The sequence below is a fragment of the Lepidochelys olivacea genome, assembly GCF_965140295.1.
Source record: "Lepidochelys olivacea isolate rLepOli2 genome assembly, chromosome: 9".
Classification (NCBI taxonomy): Eukaryota; Metazoa; Chordata; order Testudines; family Cheloniidae; genus Lepidochelys; species Lepidochelys olivacea.
In genome coordinates, this window is record NC_140419.1 from 42,909,947 (window position 1) to 42,931,251 (window position 21,305).

The following is a 21,305-nucleotide window of genomic DNA, read 5'->3' on the forward strand; positions in this document are numbered from 1 at the left end:
AAGTTACTTTCAAAGCTGGAGGTGTGGGGGAAACAAAGGGTCTGTCTGTCTGTGGGATGCTTTTGCCGGGAACAGATCAGGAATGCTCTTCAGAACTCCTGTAAAAAGTTAGTAAGCAATCTAGCTAGAAATGCATTAGATTTCCTTTTGTTCAAATGGCTGGTAAATAAGCTGTGATGAATGGAATGTATATTCCTGTTTTTGTGTCTTTTTGTAACTTAAGGTTTTGCCTAAAGGGATTCTCTATGTTTTGAATCTGATTACCCTGTAAGGTATTTACCATCCTGATTTTACAGAGGTGATTCTTTTACTTTTTCTTCAATTCAAATTCTTCTTTTAAGAACCTGATTGCTTTTTCATTGTTCTTACGATCCAAGGGTTTGGGTCTGTGTTGACCTGTGCAAATTGGTGAGGATTTTTATGAAGCCTTCCCCAGGAAAGGGGGTGTAGGGCTTGGGGGGATATTTTGGGGGGAAGATGTCTCCAAGTGGGCTCTTTCTCTGTTCTTTGTTTAACACGCTTGGTGGTGGCAGCATAGGGTTCAAGGACAAGGCAAAATTTGAACCTTGAGGAAATTTTTAACCTAAGCTGGTAAGAATAAACTTAGGGGGTCTTTCATGCAGGTCCCCACATCTGTACCTAGAGTTCAGAGTGGGGAAGGAACCTTGACAAATGATCTTTATGTTCTGCATTTATACAGTACCGAGCACACTGGGGTCCTGGTCCATGACTAGGGTTCCTAAGTGCTACAATAATACAAGTGTTTGATAATAATTCTCTTTGGGAATGTAACACATTATCAGAAATAACCAGACAACCACTTCCCAACAGCTATAAAATTAACCACAGCAAAACCAATAATAATTGATCAACAAATGTCAATTTGCATAATTCTGATGAACTACTCACATCAGTACAGTTATTTATGGGTGTAAGCCTTTGAAAGGATTGGGCCCTTGGGTAAGAAAAGGAATAATACTGAAAAATATTATTCTATAGTTGTCATGGCTTAACTTTGTCTACCTCTAGTACCTACCTCTTCCCACTGTAGTGATAACTGAGAGCAGTCCAAAGGGGTTTGCTACTCCTGTGCACATGTGTTTGCAGAAAAAACATTTAGAGGTTGTTTTTCTTTTCGGGTGAGACGTAAAATAGTCCTTCTTTTACCTTACTTTTCCTTTGAATTCAAGTTACTAGGTAATCCAGTTAACTAGACATTTTGCGGCATTCATATACTTTGAAGTATCACTTAGAAAGCAATTGTACAAAAGCTCTAGTACATTGTTAAACCTATTTAAAACCACACTCTTATTGATGTAACTGGGGGCAGGTTAATGTCTGTTCTCAAGTTAATTTAAGTCCAAAACTTAACATTTTGTAAAGAAAAAAAAAAAGCTGTAAAAAAATTAAACCTAAGAGCAACAGAATTGTTTCCTCTCTATTAAAAACAAAATTAAATGTTAGAAACATAAAAAAATTACCTTTGACAGTGTCCTTTCAACACCAATTGCTTGTAGATAGGAAGCTGCATGAAGTTTGCCATATTTTCATACCTTTTTAATGGTTGGAGAATACCCACTCCTATTTAAAATAAAAACAATTTCCTCAAACTTGATATAAATCATTTAGGACTGCATGCTAAGCAATAAGCATGAGCCACATACTCTCCTTTTGGATGGATCTGGATATGATGATAACCTGGATACTCATTAGCAAGCTCCTCTCTGTACTTTCAGAGATCAAAACTCATCGTGAAAACATTTGTTGTATTTGTGTCAAACAGTTCATACTTTAACTCCTGCTGATTACTAATAAGGACTAGGTCACTGATCAATCAGTTTTCTTTAGGACTTTGATTTACATATTACAAACATTTTTCCAAAGGAAAAAAATGCCTTACAGTAGTCCATGTTACAGCTATGTGCATTTTGTATTATATAGCTCTGTGACAGTGGTACATTTCAGCTGGCACTTAAATGCTAAAGACTTTCCTGGGACTTATCATTCTAGCTTCTTTTTTATTCCCCAGTTGCAATTTATAGAACTCTTTGAAAACTGGTTTGATACTGTAACGATCCAGAGTACTGTCACCTCCCCATTAAGATTTAAAAAAATAAAAGACAGCAGGCACGTATACACATACACACAATGGAAGAAGAATAAAACAGGCACCTAATTCACTCCCTCATTTTTGCATGGTAAGTAGTCTGTTGGCCTTCTGGGTTAGGATCAGCCCCTTTCTGTGTAAGTTTTCCTGACCTACATTTTATTATCAGGTAGCTGCGGTTACATTTTTTTATTTCATACTCTACACCAGGCACAAATGAGGAAGACAGAAAGAGCCAGCTCCTAACAGCCACATGGTGGAGCATTAAAGAAAGAAACAAATGCTTGCTACATTTAACTCATTGATGTTGCAGTTTTACCTAAGTAGAAACTATTATATCTTTTATATATATATATACACACACATGTAAGAGAGTGAGGGCTTTTTAGTGGGTTGTGGGTGTGTGTTGGTATGTGCATAAGAGATTTTACTCTGCTGATATTGCAATGCTTAGCCAAGCAGCTGGAGCAGATCTGGAAAGAGACCTACTGAGATGACCGTGCCTAACATCAGCCACAGTTGCAGTGGCAAGCAGCTGGAGCAGATCTGGAAAGAGACCTACTGAGATGACCGTGCCTAACATCAGCCACAGTTGCAGTGGTGTTAACAGTGTTTGGTGCAGCAACAGCAGCAACCAGAGACATGGACAAGAGCAGAATTTGAGTCCCACTGGCCACCTGATCACTGCCATCTGCCTTGGCATCATCGGGACCCTGGGCTTCCTCAATAATCTCTTGGTCCTGATACTTTTCTGCAGGAATAAAGTGCTACAGTCTCCGATTAACCTGCTGCTGATGAACATCTCTGTGAGCGACATGATGGTGTGCATCATGGGCACCCCGTTCAGCTTTGCTGCCAGCACTCAGGGACGCTGGCTCATCGGGCCAGGTGGCTGCATCTGGTATGGCTTCATCAATACTCTCTTTGGTAAGTGGCATCCTCCTGCTCTGGTGTGTGCCCAGCATGCCACCTCCCCTCCTGCATGGTTTAGAGCCTCTCCCAGGCCTGTGCACACAGGGAGGCGCTAGGGTACCTCACCACACAATTCACCCCCCACAGCCTCCCCAGCTAGAGCTCCCAGCACTGAACATGGTTTGCATAGAAAGCCCTGCACTCCTTGCCCCCTTTCAAATAGAGGTGCTGAGCTGCTGCCCACATCTAACTCCACACACCAGGTAGCAGCGAGCCCATTCACTACCTGTGCCCTGGCTCACAGCTTTCCTGTCAGACTTTATGCCCCTCACTGCAGTGTGGAAAAGGAAGTGACAGAGAGCACCAGCACAGACCTCCCCACCCAGACATGACAGGCTCACATTAGGGTGATGTGTGGGGAAGGTGTGTGTGCGGGGGGGGGAGGTGAAGGGCTGTGGGGCTATATGTGTGTGTTGGGGGTGGGGTGGGGGGAAGAGTGAAGGGCTCCATATGTCTACCGCACACACTAAGCCTGGGCTCTGACTTAGTCCGAACCCAAGTCCCGCTTCCATCCACACACAAATCAGTCTGACTTGGGTCAGCAAGCACTCGGCACCCGGGTCCCAGAACCTTGCTAAGGAGCTGAGTCCTGCTGCAACTCGGGTCCAAGCCCTGTCATGTTGTAATTTGAACACACTTCAAGCCATAGATCTGAGTGCAGTATGGACACAGTAGCACAGCTGAGAGACCCAGGTCAAGCAATTGTAAACCCAGGTTACTATGCAGTGTGAGTTCTCAAGCCTTGCTTGGAAACACTGAGTCTTCAGGACCAGGTCCCACAGACCCAAGCTTTTCAATGCAGCGAAGAGATATTCTTTGTGTCTGGGGGGAGGGGGAGGAGCTGAAGGATTGTGGGTCTGTATATGTCTCTGTAAAGGATATGTGAAAGGCTGTGGGACTGTGTGTATGTGTGGTGAAGAGCTATGGGACAATATGTGTGGGGGTGAAAAGCTGTGGAACTTTACATGTGTGGTGAGGGAACTGAAAGGCTATGGGACATTTGCATGGGGCAGAACAACAGTGTGACTGCATGTGTCTTTGGAGGAGACGTGAAAAGTTGTGGGACTGAGAAAGTGTGTGAAAGGATAAAGAGCTATAGCAATTGTATACATCTTGGGGGGTGATAAAAGGTTGTGACACTATGTTTGTGTGGAGCAGTTAAAGGCTGTGGTGCTGCATGTGTTTAAGAGGGGAGGCAGTTTTGCCCACTCACAATTTTGTCATGCTTGGCATTTTCCTTAAATTTCCAGCTCCTGGAGTCATGCAAGTAAGTAAAACCCCAACTTTCACTTTTTTTAAAAAAAAACCATTATAGCCCTCATGGTTGTAGTGAAAACTTGAAAACATGATTGTTAGAGGATCAAAAAGCAAATAAACTTAAAATGTATTATATTGTTTAAACCTCATAATTTTTAGGGACCGGAAACATAATTTTCTTTAACTTTTGGGATTAACAATACTGGGATGGGGAAGGAAGAAGCTCTGTGTGTGTGTGTGAGAGAGAGAGGACTAGGAGGGTGTAAAAGAGAGAAGGCAAGAAGGAAGCAGGGGTTGTGTGAGGGGGAGAGAGAGAGGAAGGAGTGTGAAGGCACCTGAGTGGAGACTGAAGAGTGTGTGTGCAGAAACCTGAGGAGAGCACAATGGGTTGTGTGTGTGTGTGAGGAAAGGCGGAAGGAGTGTGGGGCTCTCTGTGTTAGGGGGACACTAAAGAGCTGTGTACTTGAGGGTGACAAAATGCTGTGTGAGGAGAGTCTGGGGGATGTTGGTGAAGAGTGGACTGAAGAGTGCTTTGGGGGGTTGTAAGGCTGGGCTGTCTACATAAAGGGGTTTACTGAAATGCTGTGGGTGCTGTGAGGTGGAAGTAAGGACTCTACATGTGATTGTGGGGAGGGAGCTAAAGACAATGAGATCTGAAGGGGCTAGGGGACTGAGAAATAGGAGGGATGGAAGTGTAAGACCTACAAAGTAGGAAAGGAGATTCAGGAGAGCTACATCATCTCTTCCCACAGTACTGAGGGAAACTCTCAGAGAAATCGCAGTTCATCAAACCAGGGATAAGTCAGGGCGATTGTAGGGAGAGGAGAGGAAGAGAGAAGGGTGCAGACCTGCAAAAATTAGAGGGATGAGGGGAGAGAGAGAGACCCCAGGAAAGAGGTTCCCCAAAAGGGAGGTGGATGGTGTGATAAATATGGCAATTTCCTGCAATATCCTGGATAATCCTTATTGAATTAAGTTTAAGTATCCTTTCAGTTCATTGTATTAAAATGCAAATGTTTATATATTATTGTGGGATTGTATGTAATGTCCCTAGGGAGGGGACCTGACTCATGTAAACCCTGGAAAGTGTAATGAGCTTCAAAAGGACTAATTGAAACAATGTGCTTAAAGTTTAATGGGTTTTCTGGGAAATCTCTTGGGGGAGGGGTATGTGAATATAACCTCTCCAGTTACGCAGGACATCAGCCCTATGAACCTTTGCCCTGAGGAGGAGGCGGCCCATTGTCTATGAATTACCTATTCCCAGATCAAAGACCCAAAGTCTATCAAGGAGGGACTCACAGCTTTGGAGACAAAGTCGTTATGAACATATGACCACAAACAACCCCATGGTAGGGTATAAAGAGCCCTGGTTAAAACTGGGGTGATCTCTGGTAAGCTTATTAGCATGAATGGAGGTTCTTTCATTGTTTTTAATCTGTGTTCTCTGTAATGCTTTCACCTTATGAATAACCATATTTGCTTTGAAAGAGCTGTGTGGGAACTTTACTGTGAGCAATTACATTTTTTATAGCCTCTGAGAAAGAAGGGCAAACTGGCCTGATAAGACAGAATGTCTTGCTGGGGAACTCACAGTGTAGGCAGGGAACTGTGCAGTCTGGAATCACCCTGGCCAGGAGCGAGAGACACACATGTCTCCACCCAAGACAGGTGACACCTGGGAGCCAGCAGCCTAAGAGTGGGTGTGCCCCGCATGGCGGGGGAATGCCGGTGCAGTTGCCCTAAACTGAGACAGACTTGTGCTGGGTGTCCACATACAAGCCCATCTAACCCTGGCTCTGTACTGAGGTGGCTAGCCAGAGCTGCCACCTGCACGGCAACGTCCACACTGCTATTTTTAGCGCGCTAGCTCAAGCAGAGCTAGCGCATGTCTGTCTACCCAGGCTCTGAGGCTTGCTCCCAGCTGCAGTGTAGATATACTCAAAGTCATTCCAAGCAGTGAGGCATCTGTAACTTAGACGGGCGCTTAGGGCTGTCTGTGGTATGCCACGGCTGCTTGGGGCAGTCCAAGACTGGGAGGGTGGAAAGAAAGCTTCAAGCCACCTTAGCCTGCCCCTGGGATGTGAGTTCTGTGCTGGATCACTACGGGTATGTCTACACTGCAATCTCAGGATGGGATTGCAGATCATGTGGACATACCTAATCTAGCCTTACTGTAGCTATCTTCGATGTCAGAGCAGTGGGATATACAAGCCTACCTTGGACCCTGGCTAGTTACTTGCACACCACTGCAGCTTCACTACTCTGGTACCCAAGCAAGCTGGCTTAGGTATGTCTACACATGCTGCAATTACACCCCATGACAGCATTGTAAGCATATGCCTAGAGTCAAATTAGAGAATTCCTTTGCAATCAGTAATAATTTATCTGCAGACAACTGTTAATCGGGTGCACAATCCAACCATGTTGTTATTAGAATGATGTTTGGTAACACATAATAAAGGTACCATTCAAACAAATATTTGTTTTCATGGATTTGTAATTACTGCACAAAAATTCCTGCTACATAGAAACCTGCTATATTAAGTCCTAGCTCAAGTTAAATATTCATAGCATTTAAATAAATAAAAAAATACTTGGTGAGGTTTTTATGTTCCGAGCGGGGGGAATTTTGCAACCCAATAGCAAAAAAGAGGTTATATTTAAAAGATAAAAGTGATACTATCTAATGGTGCCACTATGCTATTCTAGGAAAGGCGTCAGCAAACTAACCCACAGATCTTTACATGTCTCTATGACTGACATTTGGACTAGATTGTCCCTTCCCACAAAGCAGAGCAATGGTGGCAAACAGCTCCAGGAGAATGGAGTTTTCAGGATATCATCCCTTGAGGTTGGAGGGACTAATGGGGTGCAAAGTGGGAAGGGGGATGTGGCTTCCAATCCCAGAGAATCCTGGGACTCAGCATAGAAGGGAAGGTTGAGAACCAGGGAGACAGGGAAGTTTGTGGCTCCTCTCTGCTAGCACGACTTATTCAGGCATCATCCTCCTTTGACTAAATCTCACATGGCTGTTCAGAAGCAGCTGCCAAGAGTTAGTACTGCTTCAAGCAGTATTGACCCCGAGGGGATTTCTGAACAGAAATCCATTGGCTCAGCACATATGATGCCTTACAGGCATCTGATCCTGTCTTCCACTGCCTTCCAGCCCGGTCAGCACCCTAAAACCCAATGGAGACAATGCTCCATAGAGTGCCAACAGAATAGTTCCTAAAAGGCGTGGGGGGAAAGGGGCCACAATACATCAGAGCCATAGCTCCCTCCTCCCTGCCTTTCATCCAGAATCTACTAGATCTCACATTTTACTGTGGAAAGAATGATGTGGAGCATTGGAATTAGCTGCATACTGATGTTGCTTCATATTCTTGGAGCATGAGGCAGGTGCAGTGCACAATCTGCACAAATGCCAAGATGCGTTGAAACAGGAATCAGTTTAAATTTCCAGCCAATATGTTAGCAGCAATCCTAGACAATATTAAAGAACGGGCAATTTACTTTCTAAACATGTTCCCATTCTGACAGAGCTAAGGTATTCAATTGTTATTGATTGAAAATATCAAAAACAATCAGGACTGCTTTCTAAAGTGTGTGTGTGTGTGTAGAGACAGGCAGGCAATTAGAAAAAGACAAAATTATTTGCTGGCTCTTGAGCCTCTGCAGTGAAGAAGGATCTCAAAGTGCTTTACAAGCTAGATATTTATAGCATCACTGAAATACAGCCAGCACTGGTGTGGAGGGTAGAAAACAACTGGTGTTCAATATACTGCACAAAAGTGCTAGGGAGAAGGAATTTTGACCCAGTATAACTAGTGCAAATCTATAACATTACAAGAGACCCAAGGGATTTTTAGTACCCACACAGAATAGGCAGGGCTTCAATTTTTAAGGTCTTACCTGAAAGATTCTCATAAAGTAAGATAAATTTATTTACCTATGAAAGAGGAATTGTCTCTGCTGGAGTATGAACTTGTTCTTCTAGTGGGTTTCAGTACCTGAAATATGGGGCCTAATCACATTCTCATTGAAGCTAATGGCAAAATTTCCATTTGGGGAGCGAAAGCTGACCCCTGAAGCCTAGATGTCTAAGCTATCCTCCCCAACAACAGCTTGGTTGTTGTAAAGGGTGAGCCAGGTGTTGCTTACTTTCTTCTCATGACAAATTGAACTGACCCATGGCACAAGTGAGGGAAGGCAGATTTGACCCATTATCTGAAAGCTTAGCAGTCATCTTTACGGAGAGACTAGAGTGCTACCACAGATAAGGCTGCAGCTGGAAGGATGGTTTTGTGATTAAAACATTGGCTTGTGACTCAGGGAGATCTTGGTTGAATTCCTTGCTTCTCCACAGATTTCCTGTGAAACCTTCAACAAGTCATTAAGTCTCTCTCTGGCTCAGTTTCCCCTCTGTACAATTGGGATAATAGTTCCTTTGTCTGTCTAGACAATTTAGATTGTAAACTCTTTGCACCAGGCATAGTTTCTCACTGTGTGTGACAATGGGGCTCTGATCGCAGTTGGCTGAAGAACATGCAACGCCACTTTTGAATGTAGTGCACAACTGCAGGAAAGCCGGATCTCTGTGAGAGTATGGCATTTCGCACAAAAAGTTGAACCACTTTATGCTCAGGATTTGGCACTGACAACACATATGGAATCCCTCTAGTGGCTCCAAGTCTGCCTGTAGGAAGGTCCAAGTTCCTGCCCTGTATAACAATACAGGTAATACACAGGTCTGATAGATCCTGATCTTTGTTTCAGTGCAAAGAAATTTTTGTGCCATTAAGCAAGACATGAACTTCATGCCAGAGGCAGCAAGACCTATTCATCCAAGAATGTCTGGTTTTCAGTGATCATTTGAACTCTGCATGCAGCCTAGAGAGATGAACTCATCAATACCTTTCAGAGTGTTTGACTTCACCTGCACTGAGAGTTTTGGTGGCCCAGCTCCAAGGTTCTGGACCTTGGTCTTCTGTCATGAGACATTCAACCCCATAGCGTGGGTGGTGTCTTGAAGACCTTAAAGGGCAAGGCTGAAATTCTCTGACTTCTCCACAAGCAAAGCAGTGTCACCAGTGTAGTCTTGGTTGAGGAACACCTCTTGACCAACCTTGTTTTTAATGCAGCAAGTCCTAATATCCAGTCAATAGCTCAACAGAATAGCTCCGAGGTGAGAGTGCATCCCTGTCATGCACCTGAGGTTGTGTAGAAACACGGTGAAAACCATGAACCAATGCACGCTCCCACACCAATAATGGCATAAAGATCATGCACTAGATTTAGCAGAACATCTGCACTGCCAACTCTTTTCAGTGCAAACCAAAGTGCTTACCTGTCAACCAAATCAAAATCCACTTTGATGTCAATATAAGCCATGTGAAGCTGATGGTTACATTTTAAGTGCTGCTCAGCCAGAAGCTGAAAGAGAAGGACAAAGTCTATTGTTGATCACAAAACTGTGAAACCTGATTGCTGTGGACAATGATGCCATATGTAACTCAGATATCCGTTGGATAACATGGATGTTGCCTGGAGTTGTATACGTCATGCTATGTCACATACTGCTGCTAGAACAATTGGCTTCAGACCATTGTACAAGGAATCCTGTCTTTTTGAAGAGGACTTTGATATATTAGTAAAAAAGGCAGAAGTATGCAAGGAGGGATATGCCCAAGAATGTAAATGTCTGAAAGACATTTTCCGAGCTTTGGCAAAATGTGATCAGAAGATCTACCTCAACTCTCTGGTCAACAAGCAGAGAACAGCCTAAAGTACAACCATCTGTGTCCTGCCTACAAACCATCACATGCCTGGCTGGAGTCATAAACACGTACACCCAGCCCTGTCAAAACTGATATGCTTAAAATTTTGAAGATTTTGGCCACAGGAGAATATTTTGGAAGAGTCTAAGGTGAATAAGACATGCTACTGCTATGATACAGATAGAATAAAAAAAAAAAGAAGTAATTTACTCTGAAAATTCTTCTAATACTTTTTTTTGTCAGGTCTTAAGTTCAAAAGCAGCTTGACCTAGAAACTTCAGATTTGCTTTATTTGCATCAACATAAGAGCCCGTGATGAGATCTAGTGCTTAGGATATTTTTATTAAGGTCAGAACTTTATTAACTTTATAATCCAAGTTAATTGCTATGGATTTTTGGATGTATGAATAGTGTCAGGCCTCAAAAAGCTATATCACCAAAGCTCTGCTGGAGACTTAAATGTTTCATTTTATAACAACAACTGTGGGGTCAGATCCTCAGCTAGTGTAAATTGGCATAGCTCTGGTCAAGTCAATGGAGCTGTGCTGGTTTGAAAAATAGGGGGAGGGAATTCCAATTTTCTCCCCCCACCGCCCAGAGTTTTCTTGCCTGAAGCTCTCTTAGCCACGGCAACCAAAGCTCCCAATTCTGGATCATGTTGTAATAGGTACTGTGCACCTGTTAAGAGGTGATTAAAGCCCCCAACATTTTTATCACCAGGCAGCTAGTGGAGATCCAGTGCATAATAAAGATGATACATGAGTAACTTATTTTAAATTGTCTTCTCTGAGGAAACTACTCTGCGTTTGAGTGTGGTGAGACCTATCTACTCAAGTGAAATATGGAATTCTTAAATGCTTTCTGTGCTTAAAAAAAAGGGTGCCTGAAGAATCATGAGATACTGGTAAAGTTCAAAACAAAAACTAAATATCCTAAGGATTTTTGTTTAAAATCTTCTGGTTTCAAAATTCTCTGGAACAATTTTCTCTGAAAATATTTTAACCACACACATTTTCAGACAATTCACTATTTCCAGTCATAAGGTTAGAGATGGGTAGAAAAAAATAAGACTTACAATAGAAGCTTGGACACAACCTTAACCATGGACTCACTACTGAGGCTCAGTAATAATGAGCTGGGATAACACTGAAACCAGCCCATCATCAGATCCAGACTATGAATCCCCAATGTCAGGAATGCTCTGAACTAAGTTTTTGGTTGTGGCGGTTTTAAAGATAAAAAGTTCACATCTGCAGTTTGGATTCAGGGTAGTTGTTGTAGCCCCTCTCTCTAATAAAAGTATATATTGGTATGAGCTGTATCTCAAATGCATGTGGTTCGATTTTAAAAACAGAAAAAGGTTCAGTTTTATGCATGTCAGTACCAGTTATCTGTGTTCAGTCAAATTATGCTCTTAATTACAGTTGTGCCAGCATACTATGAAAATACCTTAGCACAATTTAATGATAACATTATAGTTTGTTTTCTCCTCACAGGAGCAATACACATGGCAAAAACCAAACAACAATCATATGCTCCATTTACCTCCTATTTGTTATTTTCTAATTCCAATTACATCTATATAACACTGCACTGCACTTACCAAGTAAGACCTCTGTATTACCTACATCTCAGAAGAGAGATTATTATACCTAGTAAAGATAAAATTCAAATTAGAGAGGAAAACAAAGATGTCTTAATGTTTCAAATGGTAAAATATTGCATTATTAGCTTCAATTTTCATTGCTAGATGTGACACTAGGTCCCAAAATTGGGAAATAAGGATGTTGCGTTCCATAGAGTCCACCTTTTTTTGTTTGTAGGGTCATTGCTAGAATATTTATCGTGTCTCTGAAATCTGAGATTCAAACAGTCACTCGACCAGGAATTGTTAATGTTCACTCTCCTCTCTCATGAGCAGACTCCATCTGTGAGCAGTGGATCTTCCTATGAATCTCGCTTTCTCATGGCTTTATCACAATTCTTGCGATATTTGGTGTTTTTCTTAAAGGACCAGCTCCTGGAATCCTGATGATTACTTCACATAAAATAATACCGAAATTATCATGTATCATGTAATGGTTCTGTAGAAAAGCTTGAAAACATGGTTCGAGTGCTCCCTAAAGACTCAGAAACCAGAAAGCAAATAAAAAACCTAAAATGTATTATTATTAAAAAAATAAAACCCTCATAATTTTTAAGGAAATTCTGTGATTTTTGGAGGGGAGGGGCTTGATTCTGGTTGGCAACTCTGTAAATACTACAACACTTGAGGAACCCAGCTTCTGTCCACTCAGGCCTTTCAGCAACGTCCTGGGCAGAATATGTGTTACAGCTGCCAGGAGTATACCAAGGCTTTGGGAAATCCATATATATACTGGAATATATTTTATCTGCTTGTATCTTTTTTCTTCGAAGTCCATGTTTATTTTCTTGTTATTTAAGGGTCACATCATGTTTTTGTAAGATCTCCTTTATCCATGTTGGGGATATTGAAGTTATATATGTATTTATAAACTCTGTGTTGACCAAGAGCTTTAAGGTAAATTTGGACTGAGAAGCTGCAAAGATTACCCCCACCACAGGGGGAACTGTGCTGAGTATTACTACTTATTGTAGTTTTGGACCTATGCATCAACCATGTTGCAGTTACTTTCCAAACATCTGGACATCTTTGAACACTGGAATATTTTTATCCATGTGCAGGCTAAGTGACAGCTGTGCTTCTATGGAGTAAGAGAGTACTCAGCTAGCATGTTCGGCAATAATGACCCCAGATACCACAGCTTGTAATAGTGTTAATTCAGCATTGGGAGAAACAAATCTAGAATGCTATATTTTTTACAATAAAGCACGAGGATTCCACCTATTGGAGGCAGGGAGGGTTTTAACATTGATTAGCTGGTTCTCTGCAGACAGTCCCAGAAAGTATGGACTTCTTGAGAAGTTATCTGGGGAATGATATCCCAGCTACAAAGAGACTGAGTATGCAGGTAGTACTGTGCTCGTACATATCTGAGGTATTGTAGATAGTGGACTTAAATCATCACTGCTTGACATCTCGTGCAAAGTGGGGGGAATGGGGGAACGCTACCAACACAAAATTCTCTGCTCTGTTAAGTAGGTGGTAGTATCTGATGCTTACTTTTCCCAGGTGTAAATGACTATAGAAGGTGTAAGGCAGGGGAGCCTCAGGCCTGGAGAGAATTTCCAAACACACACATTTCTGTGTTTTCCTTTTTCATCTCAGAAGTTGGTGGAGCTGATGTTAGACACTTTCAAGCTGAGAGTGAGAGACTCAGTATGACGCATGTTATGCATCTCTTTAGGAGGTTTATGGATCAACAGAGTTAGCCTCTGTGCTTCATGGCTGCTTAAAAATGCCTACAAAAGTGTAAACTGAAGCATGGCATAAAACAGCTGAATAAAAACCAGTTGATCTTTTATACAAAGCAGAGGCTAGAAGACAAAATTTTCAGACTGGTATTTTACAAAATGAGAGGATAATTTTCTATTGCTGTTTGTGTGATCACAGTCATGCCGTTCGTTTTATTTCCACTAAAAGATATATTTAAATCAAAGCCACATCTGCTCCATCTGCTTGCTTAATCTGATATCAAGGCATAGATATATAAAAATGTCCTAGTGCTTATTTCAATCAGAGCAGAGCTTTAAAGTGCATTAGCTTCAATCACCCATCTATTTCACGTTGTCTTTTGTTGACAGTCTAGGCTCTGATTGTGCAGCTATTCTACATGCAGAGTACCCACTGAAATCAAAAGGCATTGCAAAGTAGAAAAAGGTGGAGGTACTTATATGGGCCTTTCCCGTAAAATAGAATCTAAGAGATAAAGGGAAAAATGTTAATGATTTGGGATCTTAAACATTGTTTTTAAAGGCCTTATCCAAAGTCCATTGAAGTCAATAGAAAAAGATCTCTTCACCTCAATGGGTTTTAGATCAGGCCCTAACAGAATGGGTCACAGACCTGGCAAAGTCCCCCTAGTGGCAGATCGCTAGCCATCTGCATCTGGGCAGAGTCCAGTCACTGCTTCTGTCTGTGAGGCTCCTAAGGCACTTTCCCGAGGTCAGACCTCTTGATCTGGAACCCTTTGCGGGAAGAGGGACCCCCACAGTTTAACTGTCTTAAGCCCCAAATCCAGTGCTGAGACCTCCCAAGCCTCTGATTTACACTCTTTCAGAGACCCACTGTGATCACTCTGATTTAGAGTTGAACCCGTCAGGGACCACATACCATTTTAAAGCAAGAAAAACAGGCTTTTTTACAGGAACTTCTTAAACACACACTCTTTGATGTTTAGACTGCACAGTAGAGTCATCTATGCAGAATGACCAACTCCCCAGTGCAATTCCCCCTCAGAGCCCTCAGCACTCCTGAGAATATTTTTAATTTGGTCAATGTCCTTGGAGGGAGCCCCTCTGGCTCTACTCCTCCAGTGGGGATTCCTCTGGTGAGGGAACAGCTGCTCTTGGCTGAAGAACATCACATTTAAAAGCAATCTCTGCCACCTTTTCTGTTTCTCTTCTTCTGTTGGGAATTTTCCATGCTCCGACCCCCATTGGCTGCTATGCAAATGTCCTGAAGATCAGACACATAGTAGGGGAGTGGGGTTAGCATTTCAAATGTGGGTGCCCAGACAATACCCCATCATTAATCTATTTTCTTTTGCTCACTTTGAGCAAATGTCCTTGTCTCCAACAATGCCAGATAAATACAGGACTTAATTTTCAAGTGCCATCCATCTGACACTCTCCATAACCACTAAGCTCTCTTTCCAAAGGAGAGAGACAGCTTCATGGGGTGTGTATATATTGAAACATTAAACTCACTAACATGACCAATCTGTCTGTTCTTCAGCTGTCAGTGCTATGACATTTTAGAGGCTTCCCCACTCTTAAGAGTGATTTATTAACTAGTTCAGAACTTCACCCATGAAGGAGAGATGTAGGATGCATCCTTTTTTCACTTCTGTTACCTCTGAAATGCCATCAAAAACAAAGGCAGACAATTCAAGGATTAAAAACTGTCTCTCTTCAAGGCTTTGTTCATACACTTTTGGGGATCATTATATGCTTCTGGGTTTTTTGAAGAGACTGATCTTATTAATACCTTGGGACTATAAACTTTTATGTAGACAGCCTGCAATGATGTGAACACAATTGGTTTTGCCCCTTTGAGGTCCATAAGTGCAAATCCTAGTACCTGCATATACATCATGATGTGTCTTGAGTAATATTTTAGGATTTACTCTGTAGGTAAAAAACTACACTTGAAAGTGCGGGCTTTATTATGTGCAGGCACAAATCATGGCCAAGAGCTGAAATTTCAGACCTTAGGGATCTGATCTTGCTTCCACTGCAGTTAATGACAAAATCTGTCTGTCTACATTTTTATGTCACCCATCATAATGGCTTCTGAGTTCTTATTGTCTTACACGGGACCAGGATTTAAATCCTAGTGACTGTACAAAAATTGAAACGTAGAAGTTTTATAGCCTTGATTCTTACACAGACTGAAAATTTTAGAATCCCTGCTCACTAAAAAAAAAAAAAGTATATGTTTATATTAGTCAGGTACTTGTTTGAACATCTCAGACTATGTGGATCTGGATCCAAACTCCACTGCTGGCTCCTAATTACAATTGGCCAGATTAAATCAGAATACTCCCAGTTCTTGGAGAATGTTGATCCAGAAAACATTGGGGTTCAACCTCATCTTTAATTTAGTCCATGATTTCTGATTTAATACCTTTTGTAACAATATATACCAGCAAAAATTAAATGTTCATTCAGATGTTTTTGGTAATAAAAATACATATATTTTATTACAGGTACAGTTTCACTTATATCTTTGGCTGTGCTCTCTTATGAACGCTATTGTACAATGATGGGAACTACAGAAGCAGATGCCACAAACTATAGGAAAATATGGATGGGAATCTTCTTGTCATGGATGTACTCTTTATTTTGGACCTTACCACCCCTTTTTGGATGGAGTAGTTATGGACCGGAAGGACCAGGGACAACATGTTCAATAAACTGGCATTCAAGGGATGCTAACAATATATCGTACATCATATGTCTCTTCATCTTTTGCCTTGTAATTCCTTTTTTCATTATTGTTTACTCTTATGGGAAGCTGCTATGTGCTATAAAGCAGGTAAGTACATTTTTAAATATCCTTTTAATGTAAACATGAGCAGAAGCCAACATACATTGTCTAAAATTCATAGCTAATGTTCATTGGTAGGTATTACAGCAGTAGGCATCACAAACTTATGAAGGACACTGAACTGGACACCAAGTCCATTTTAACTTGATTTCTTTTTGACAGTGACGTAAGTGCTTTGCTGCATCAGGGCCTAAGCACATGGTTAAATGTCACCGCTTGACTAGTACCGTGGAAGTAGTTTCTTTGCAGCTGAGGAAGAGCAGGGAGGCAGCAGAATTAGCTCCCTCAGAAGCAACTACATTTTACAAATAGAAATGGTATGTACAACACACTGAGATCAGAGGTAGAGTCAGATGTTTTTCAACAAAATGTGCTCTGTGCTGATGCTTAATGTTTTTCTTCTGTAATTGTGTCTGGGCTGAACGCATCCAGTAAATGCACTGTGGAGCTATCGGGTTTTTCAATTTAAAGTTTGTGTTTACATATATATTTACAATAGTAAATAAGTAATATGTATACATATTTTGAATACACAGAAAATATGGACACTGTGGATGCTGATGCATCACAATTTACCCAATCTCCACCAAGGGATAAATTTTGCACTTGGATATGCATGGAAGACTGCTGCTTAGTAGTATTCTTTGAATACTAGTCCTGTCCAAAAATGGGACCTTGCTAAACATTCCCTCTTCCTCATCTCCCTCTAACCTCTGTGCATAGCCACCACCATTGCCTTTCACACAATTTTGTCTTTCTTAGAAGGTGAGTCCTCAAGTCAACCTACAATTCACTGAGTTGCACCTCCTCCATTGTATCTCTGGAGACTAGCTTAGAATCATCAGTGAATGTTGGGTGTTTATTGATCTTCTAAAGAACATCAGTCTCTCTAAATCTGCTCTTTTTGACTGATAATAACTATGTGAGAGCACACATTATGTGGTGTCTTTGCTCCTCGGGCCAAACAGATTGAAAACATTTCCTGCTCCATTCATTGTTCCCTATCAAATACACCATCAAGTTAGTCTGAAAAATGAGAAAGTGATTTAAAAAGAATAACACAGACTTACTTATTAAAAGACCTTTCACTTTTTCAAACTAATCTTTCTTCTTTTAGGTGGATTAGTGGAAGCCATGAGGATAGAAATTAGATTTTAAACCAGGGAATAAATCCAGCTTCTTGTCAGCAATTCCTTTTCTTTACGCTGTCTTGGAAAGGTGGTATGATATATTCCTCTCTTTACCATTCTCAGTGCACAGTCCTCTTAGTAAATTATTAACCTGGTTCTTTTTCTTTTTCTCCTGTCTATAAATGTAGCAGATGACCTGGACTTGATGCTGTTTTCAGAGCAGTGTTCTTTTGATGGACATTGTGGAGATAGTGGACAAATAGGGCAATAACTCACCTCAACAGAGGTTTGGTTGATAAACCAGAAAAGCCTACATAATATGAGAGGTTAGGAACAAAAGAAATCTCCTGAGAGATTTGTGTTATGCCCAGACTCAGGCTCAAAGAAAAGAAAATTCCCTATTGGTAGAAAAGGGGAGATTAAAATGAGATGAATTTTACGTGGCATATACAAAAACATAAGAAAATGGTGGAAGGCCAGGGTGTTGTCGAGGCAGCAGTAGCTTCGCTGTTTACATTGCTAGAAAAGAACATACACCCTGTGGAACATTAAAAGCACACATTTCCCAGAGGTAATAATTATATTTCAGAGTACATGAGTTACTTATTTTCCTGATTTAAGGCAGATCCATTGCCAAGTATTTTACAGACTAAAATTTCAGGAGATCAGTCAATTCCCTAAGCAGCCAAGTGCAGTTCAGTGCATGCCATCTCTTGATTATAAGAATAAATCACTATTTTCCCTTCAGGGTCTATCTCCTTCATCCCATGAAGTGGGAGCAGGTGTGGGAGGAGGCAGAAGCTTATCCTCTCCTTAGTAACCCCCCCATATACAACCCCTAAAAGCAGGTAGGCAGAGAGGTTGGGACATCCAGGCCAACTGGGGTACAAGGGGAGGAGTTGGGAGATCTAGAGGAGGGGAGTGAATTGGACTGGGCAGCCTGAGGAGGATGGAGAATTCTTGGGGTGAACAAACCTCGGGGGAGGGACAGATTAGGACATCTGTCCAGCTGCTGCCTTTGTGCTCTTTCTGTCTCTTACAGTGTAGCCTTCATTCTCTGTGCCCCATCCAATCTCTGCAGAGTGCCCTAGCCATAAGGATATTGGCTATTCTGTGGTGGGTCATGGGCTCCTGCTGGGGATGTTCCACTTGTAATTAAATATTCATGCGGTCAGAGACACACAATTGACTGTAGGTCAGTGGTCAGGGCACTCACCTGGGACGCAGGAGACCCAGCTTCAAGTCCCTTCTCCCAACCAGGTAGAGCACAGTCTTGAGCTGAGATCTACCACATCCCTGTTAAGTGCCCCACTTGCTAGGGCCTCTCTCTCTCTCTCTCTCTCTCTCTCTCTCAGTTCTATTGTAGACCCAAGAAACTTTCCTGACAAAAAGTGTCCCTTTCCTGCAAAAAATTGTTGTTTCAGCAAATTGGCATTTTCCAACAAAAAGCTATGCAACAGCTCTAGTTAATGTATTCTTGCATGCTACCTTCCTCTTCCCACAGCAGGACTCCTGCTCCCCCACTTCCCTTTCGCCATGTAAGGACTCCATCAACCTCCTCAGCCCTTTCTAAGCTCCATAACATGGCAATGCCCCCAGTGAATGTTACCAGAGGTACCCAAATACATGCTAGAAGCTCAAGGGGTTCAGGTGAGTACGGAGGTATCTTCCTTCTGGCTGTTGTAAACCCTCCTTCATCCCTACACTGACAGTCTAGGAAAATATCCAGCCTCCATAATGACACACAGATTAACTAGAATCCTGAGGATTCAAATTACAGGTGGGCATGAACTCAAAATTCAGATCCAGAACTGAATTGCCCCCCCAAAAAACCTTTGAGCTTGGAACTTTTTCAGGGTTTTAGTTCAGGCCTGTCCAGCTAAATCATTGTGTAGAGCCTTGATGCTTATATGAAGTACTGCCAGCTAGGTAAATGTATTCACAATGATACTTTTTCCTGACCAATTCCATAACTAAAGTTTCTTTGACACCTTCACTAAGGAATCTTCTACCTTTTGTTGCAATATATATATAAAATCTAAGTAGCTTAGAGGCATTAAAATAACACCCTGTGAACCTGTGAAAATCCCATTAACTGGATTGTTCTTGCCCTTTGTATTTTTCCCTTCTTTATAAAATTATATAGGTCAGTCTGAAGGACTGCACTCAGCAAAGTACTGGAAAAATCTGTGTACATACCTGTGTATATACAGTTGCTATGTTGTACATTACTGTGGCTATAAAAAGCAAACTTGTTTTTTATTTCAGTTGTTGGCAAAATTTGGCATTTCCACGTTGTTTAACTAAAGTTATTTAAGAATCTTACTTGGTTATTTTATTGGCCTTTTATTCTGTATGACCAGGGCACCTTTCATACTTCGTGCTAGTTTAGCTTTCAGGTGTTTAGATGTGATTTCTGGAAAAGTGCTTAGTATCCAAAAAGGTTTGAATTGTACAACAGGATCCAACTTCAAATCAACTTGAGATGTTAGCAAGTCAGTTTTAAACCACAGAAATGAGAAACCTCTGCTTTAATTAATTGCAAACAGGATCCTGATTCCTGTTGTCTTTAAATAAACAAAACGTTACTGTAATAAGAATGATAAAAACTGCAGTAAGACTACTGTATTTTTAAAAGTAACAGGAAACGGGGTTGCTCTCAAGTAACCTCCCTAAGGGGGCAGCGAAAACATTTGCCGAGCAGGTGGAATCTTTAGCGAAAGGTCAAACAAAATAGTACAAGACACATTGGGAATACTTTAAAGTAAAGTGATGGTTTAAGATAAGGGGTTGCTTAGTGGAGAAAGGCAGATCACGCGGTTTTCACTGCACTGGAACTGGATCAGTGGCTTGTTAAGAAAAGATCTACTGCAATGCAAAGTGGAGAAGGAATGACCCTACATCCTTTCTATAAGCTCTCAAGTATATCTTGCTGATGGAAATATATCTGTGGGTTTGCCTGTATGTGGGGCAGGAGGGAAGGCGTTGGTGTTTTGAGGAGCAGGGGTAGAAGAGAGCGAAGAATGCTCATTTTGTGAGTATTATTTTTTCCCCAACTACTATGGCTTAACCCCTAAAAAATCTTTAACTTTAAAGTTCTCTATTAACTTGAAACAGTTTCACTTCACCTGTCAGTTATATTTTGGACAAGCCTCCCCTCACCGAGGTAGTTAATATGGTATGTACAGATAGATTATCTCATTTAATTTGTGGTTTAAATCTTTGGTGCAGTGAGGAGTAGGATGGAGAGGACGGTTAGTACAGGCAGTGCCATATGCTGCTGCCGTGTTTTCATGTACTGGCTAATTTGAGTGATGATTAAAAAGGTGGATGGATGTTACCCAGAGAACCCTGAAACAGCCTTTGTCTGACACAGAGCGAGACAAGATGCTATCCCTGGGGTTGCGAGAGGGTAAAAGGCGCTGTGCTCCTTCCTTTGAGAAAAATACTTAGTGATATGTGAAGACAAAGATTTGAAGGGAGAAAAGGTTGCTTGTGATGAAGAGGTACAGTAGAACCTCAGAGTTATGAACATCAGCGTCACAAACTGACGAGTCAGCCATACACCTCATTTGGAAATGAAAATATGCAATCAGGCAGCAGCAGAGACAAAAAAAGAAAAAGCAAATACAGTACAGAACTGTGTTACATGTAAACTATTTAAAAAATAAAGGGAAAGCAGCATTTTTCTTCTTCATTGTAAAGTTTCAAAGTTGTATTAAGTCAATATTCAGTTGTAAACGTTTGAAAGAACAGCCATAACATTTTGTTCAGAGTTACGAATATTTCAGTTATAAACAACCTCCATTCTGAGGTGTTTGTAACTCTGAAGTTCTACTGTAAAGTTAAAATTAGGGCTGTCAAGA

At 41.4% G+C, this 21,305-nt stretch overlaps 1 protein-coding gene across 1 annotated transcript in view; it reads left to right on the forward strand.

The window, feature by feature from the left end:
• Window positions 1-2,673: 2,673 nt before the first annotated feature.
• The window catches only part of LOC311526847 (pinopsin-like), a gene marked incomplete at its 5' end in the record, with an annotated part of 154,065 nt that continues 135,433 nt past the window's right edge, over window positions 2,674-21,305 (forward strand). Inside the window, 2 exons of the mRNA XM_084640320.1 lie at window positions 2,674-3,034; window positions 15,969-16,297. Of these exons, the coding sequence (XP_084496446.1) occupies window positions 2,674-3,034; window positions 15,969-16,297 (690 nt within the window). The remainder of the gene's footprint in view (window positions 3,035-15,968; window positions 16,298-21,305) is intronic.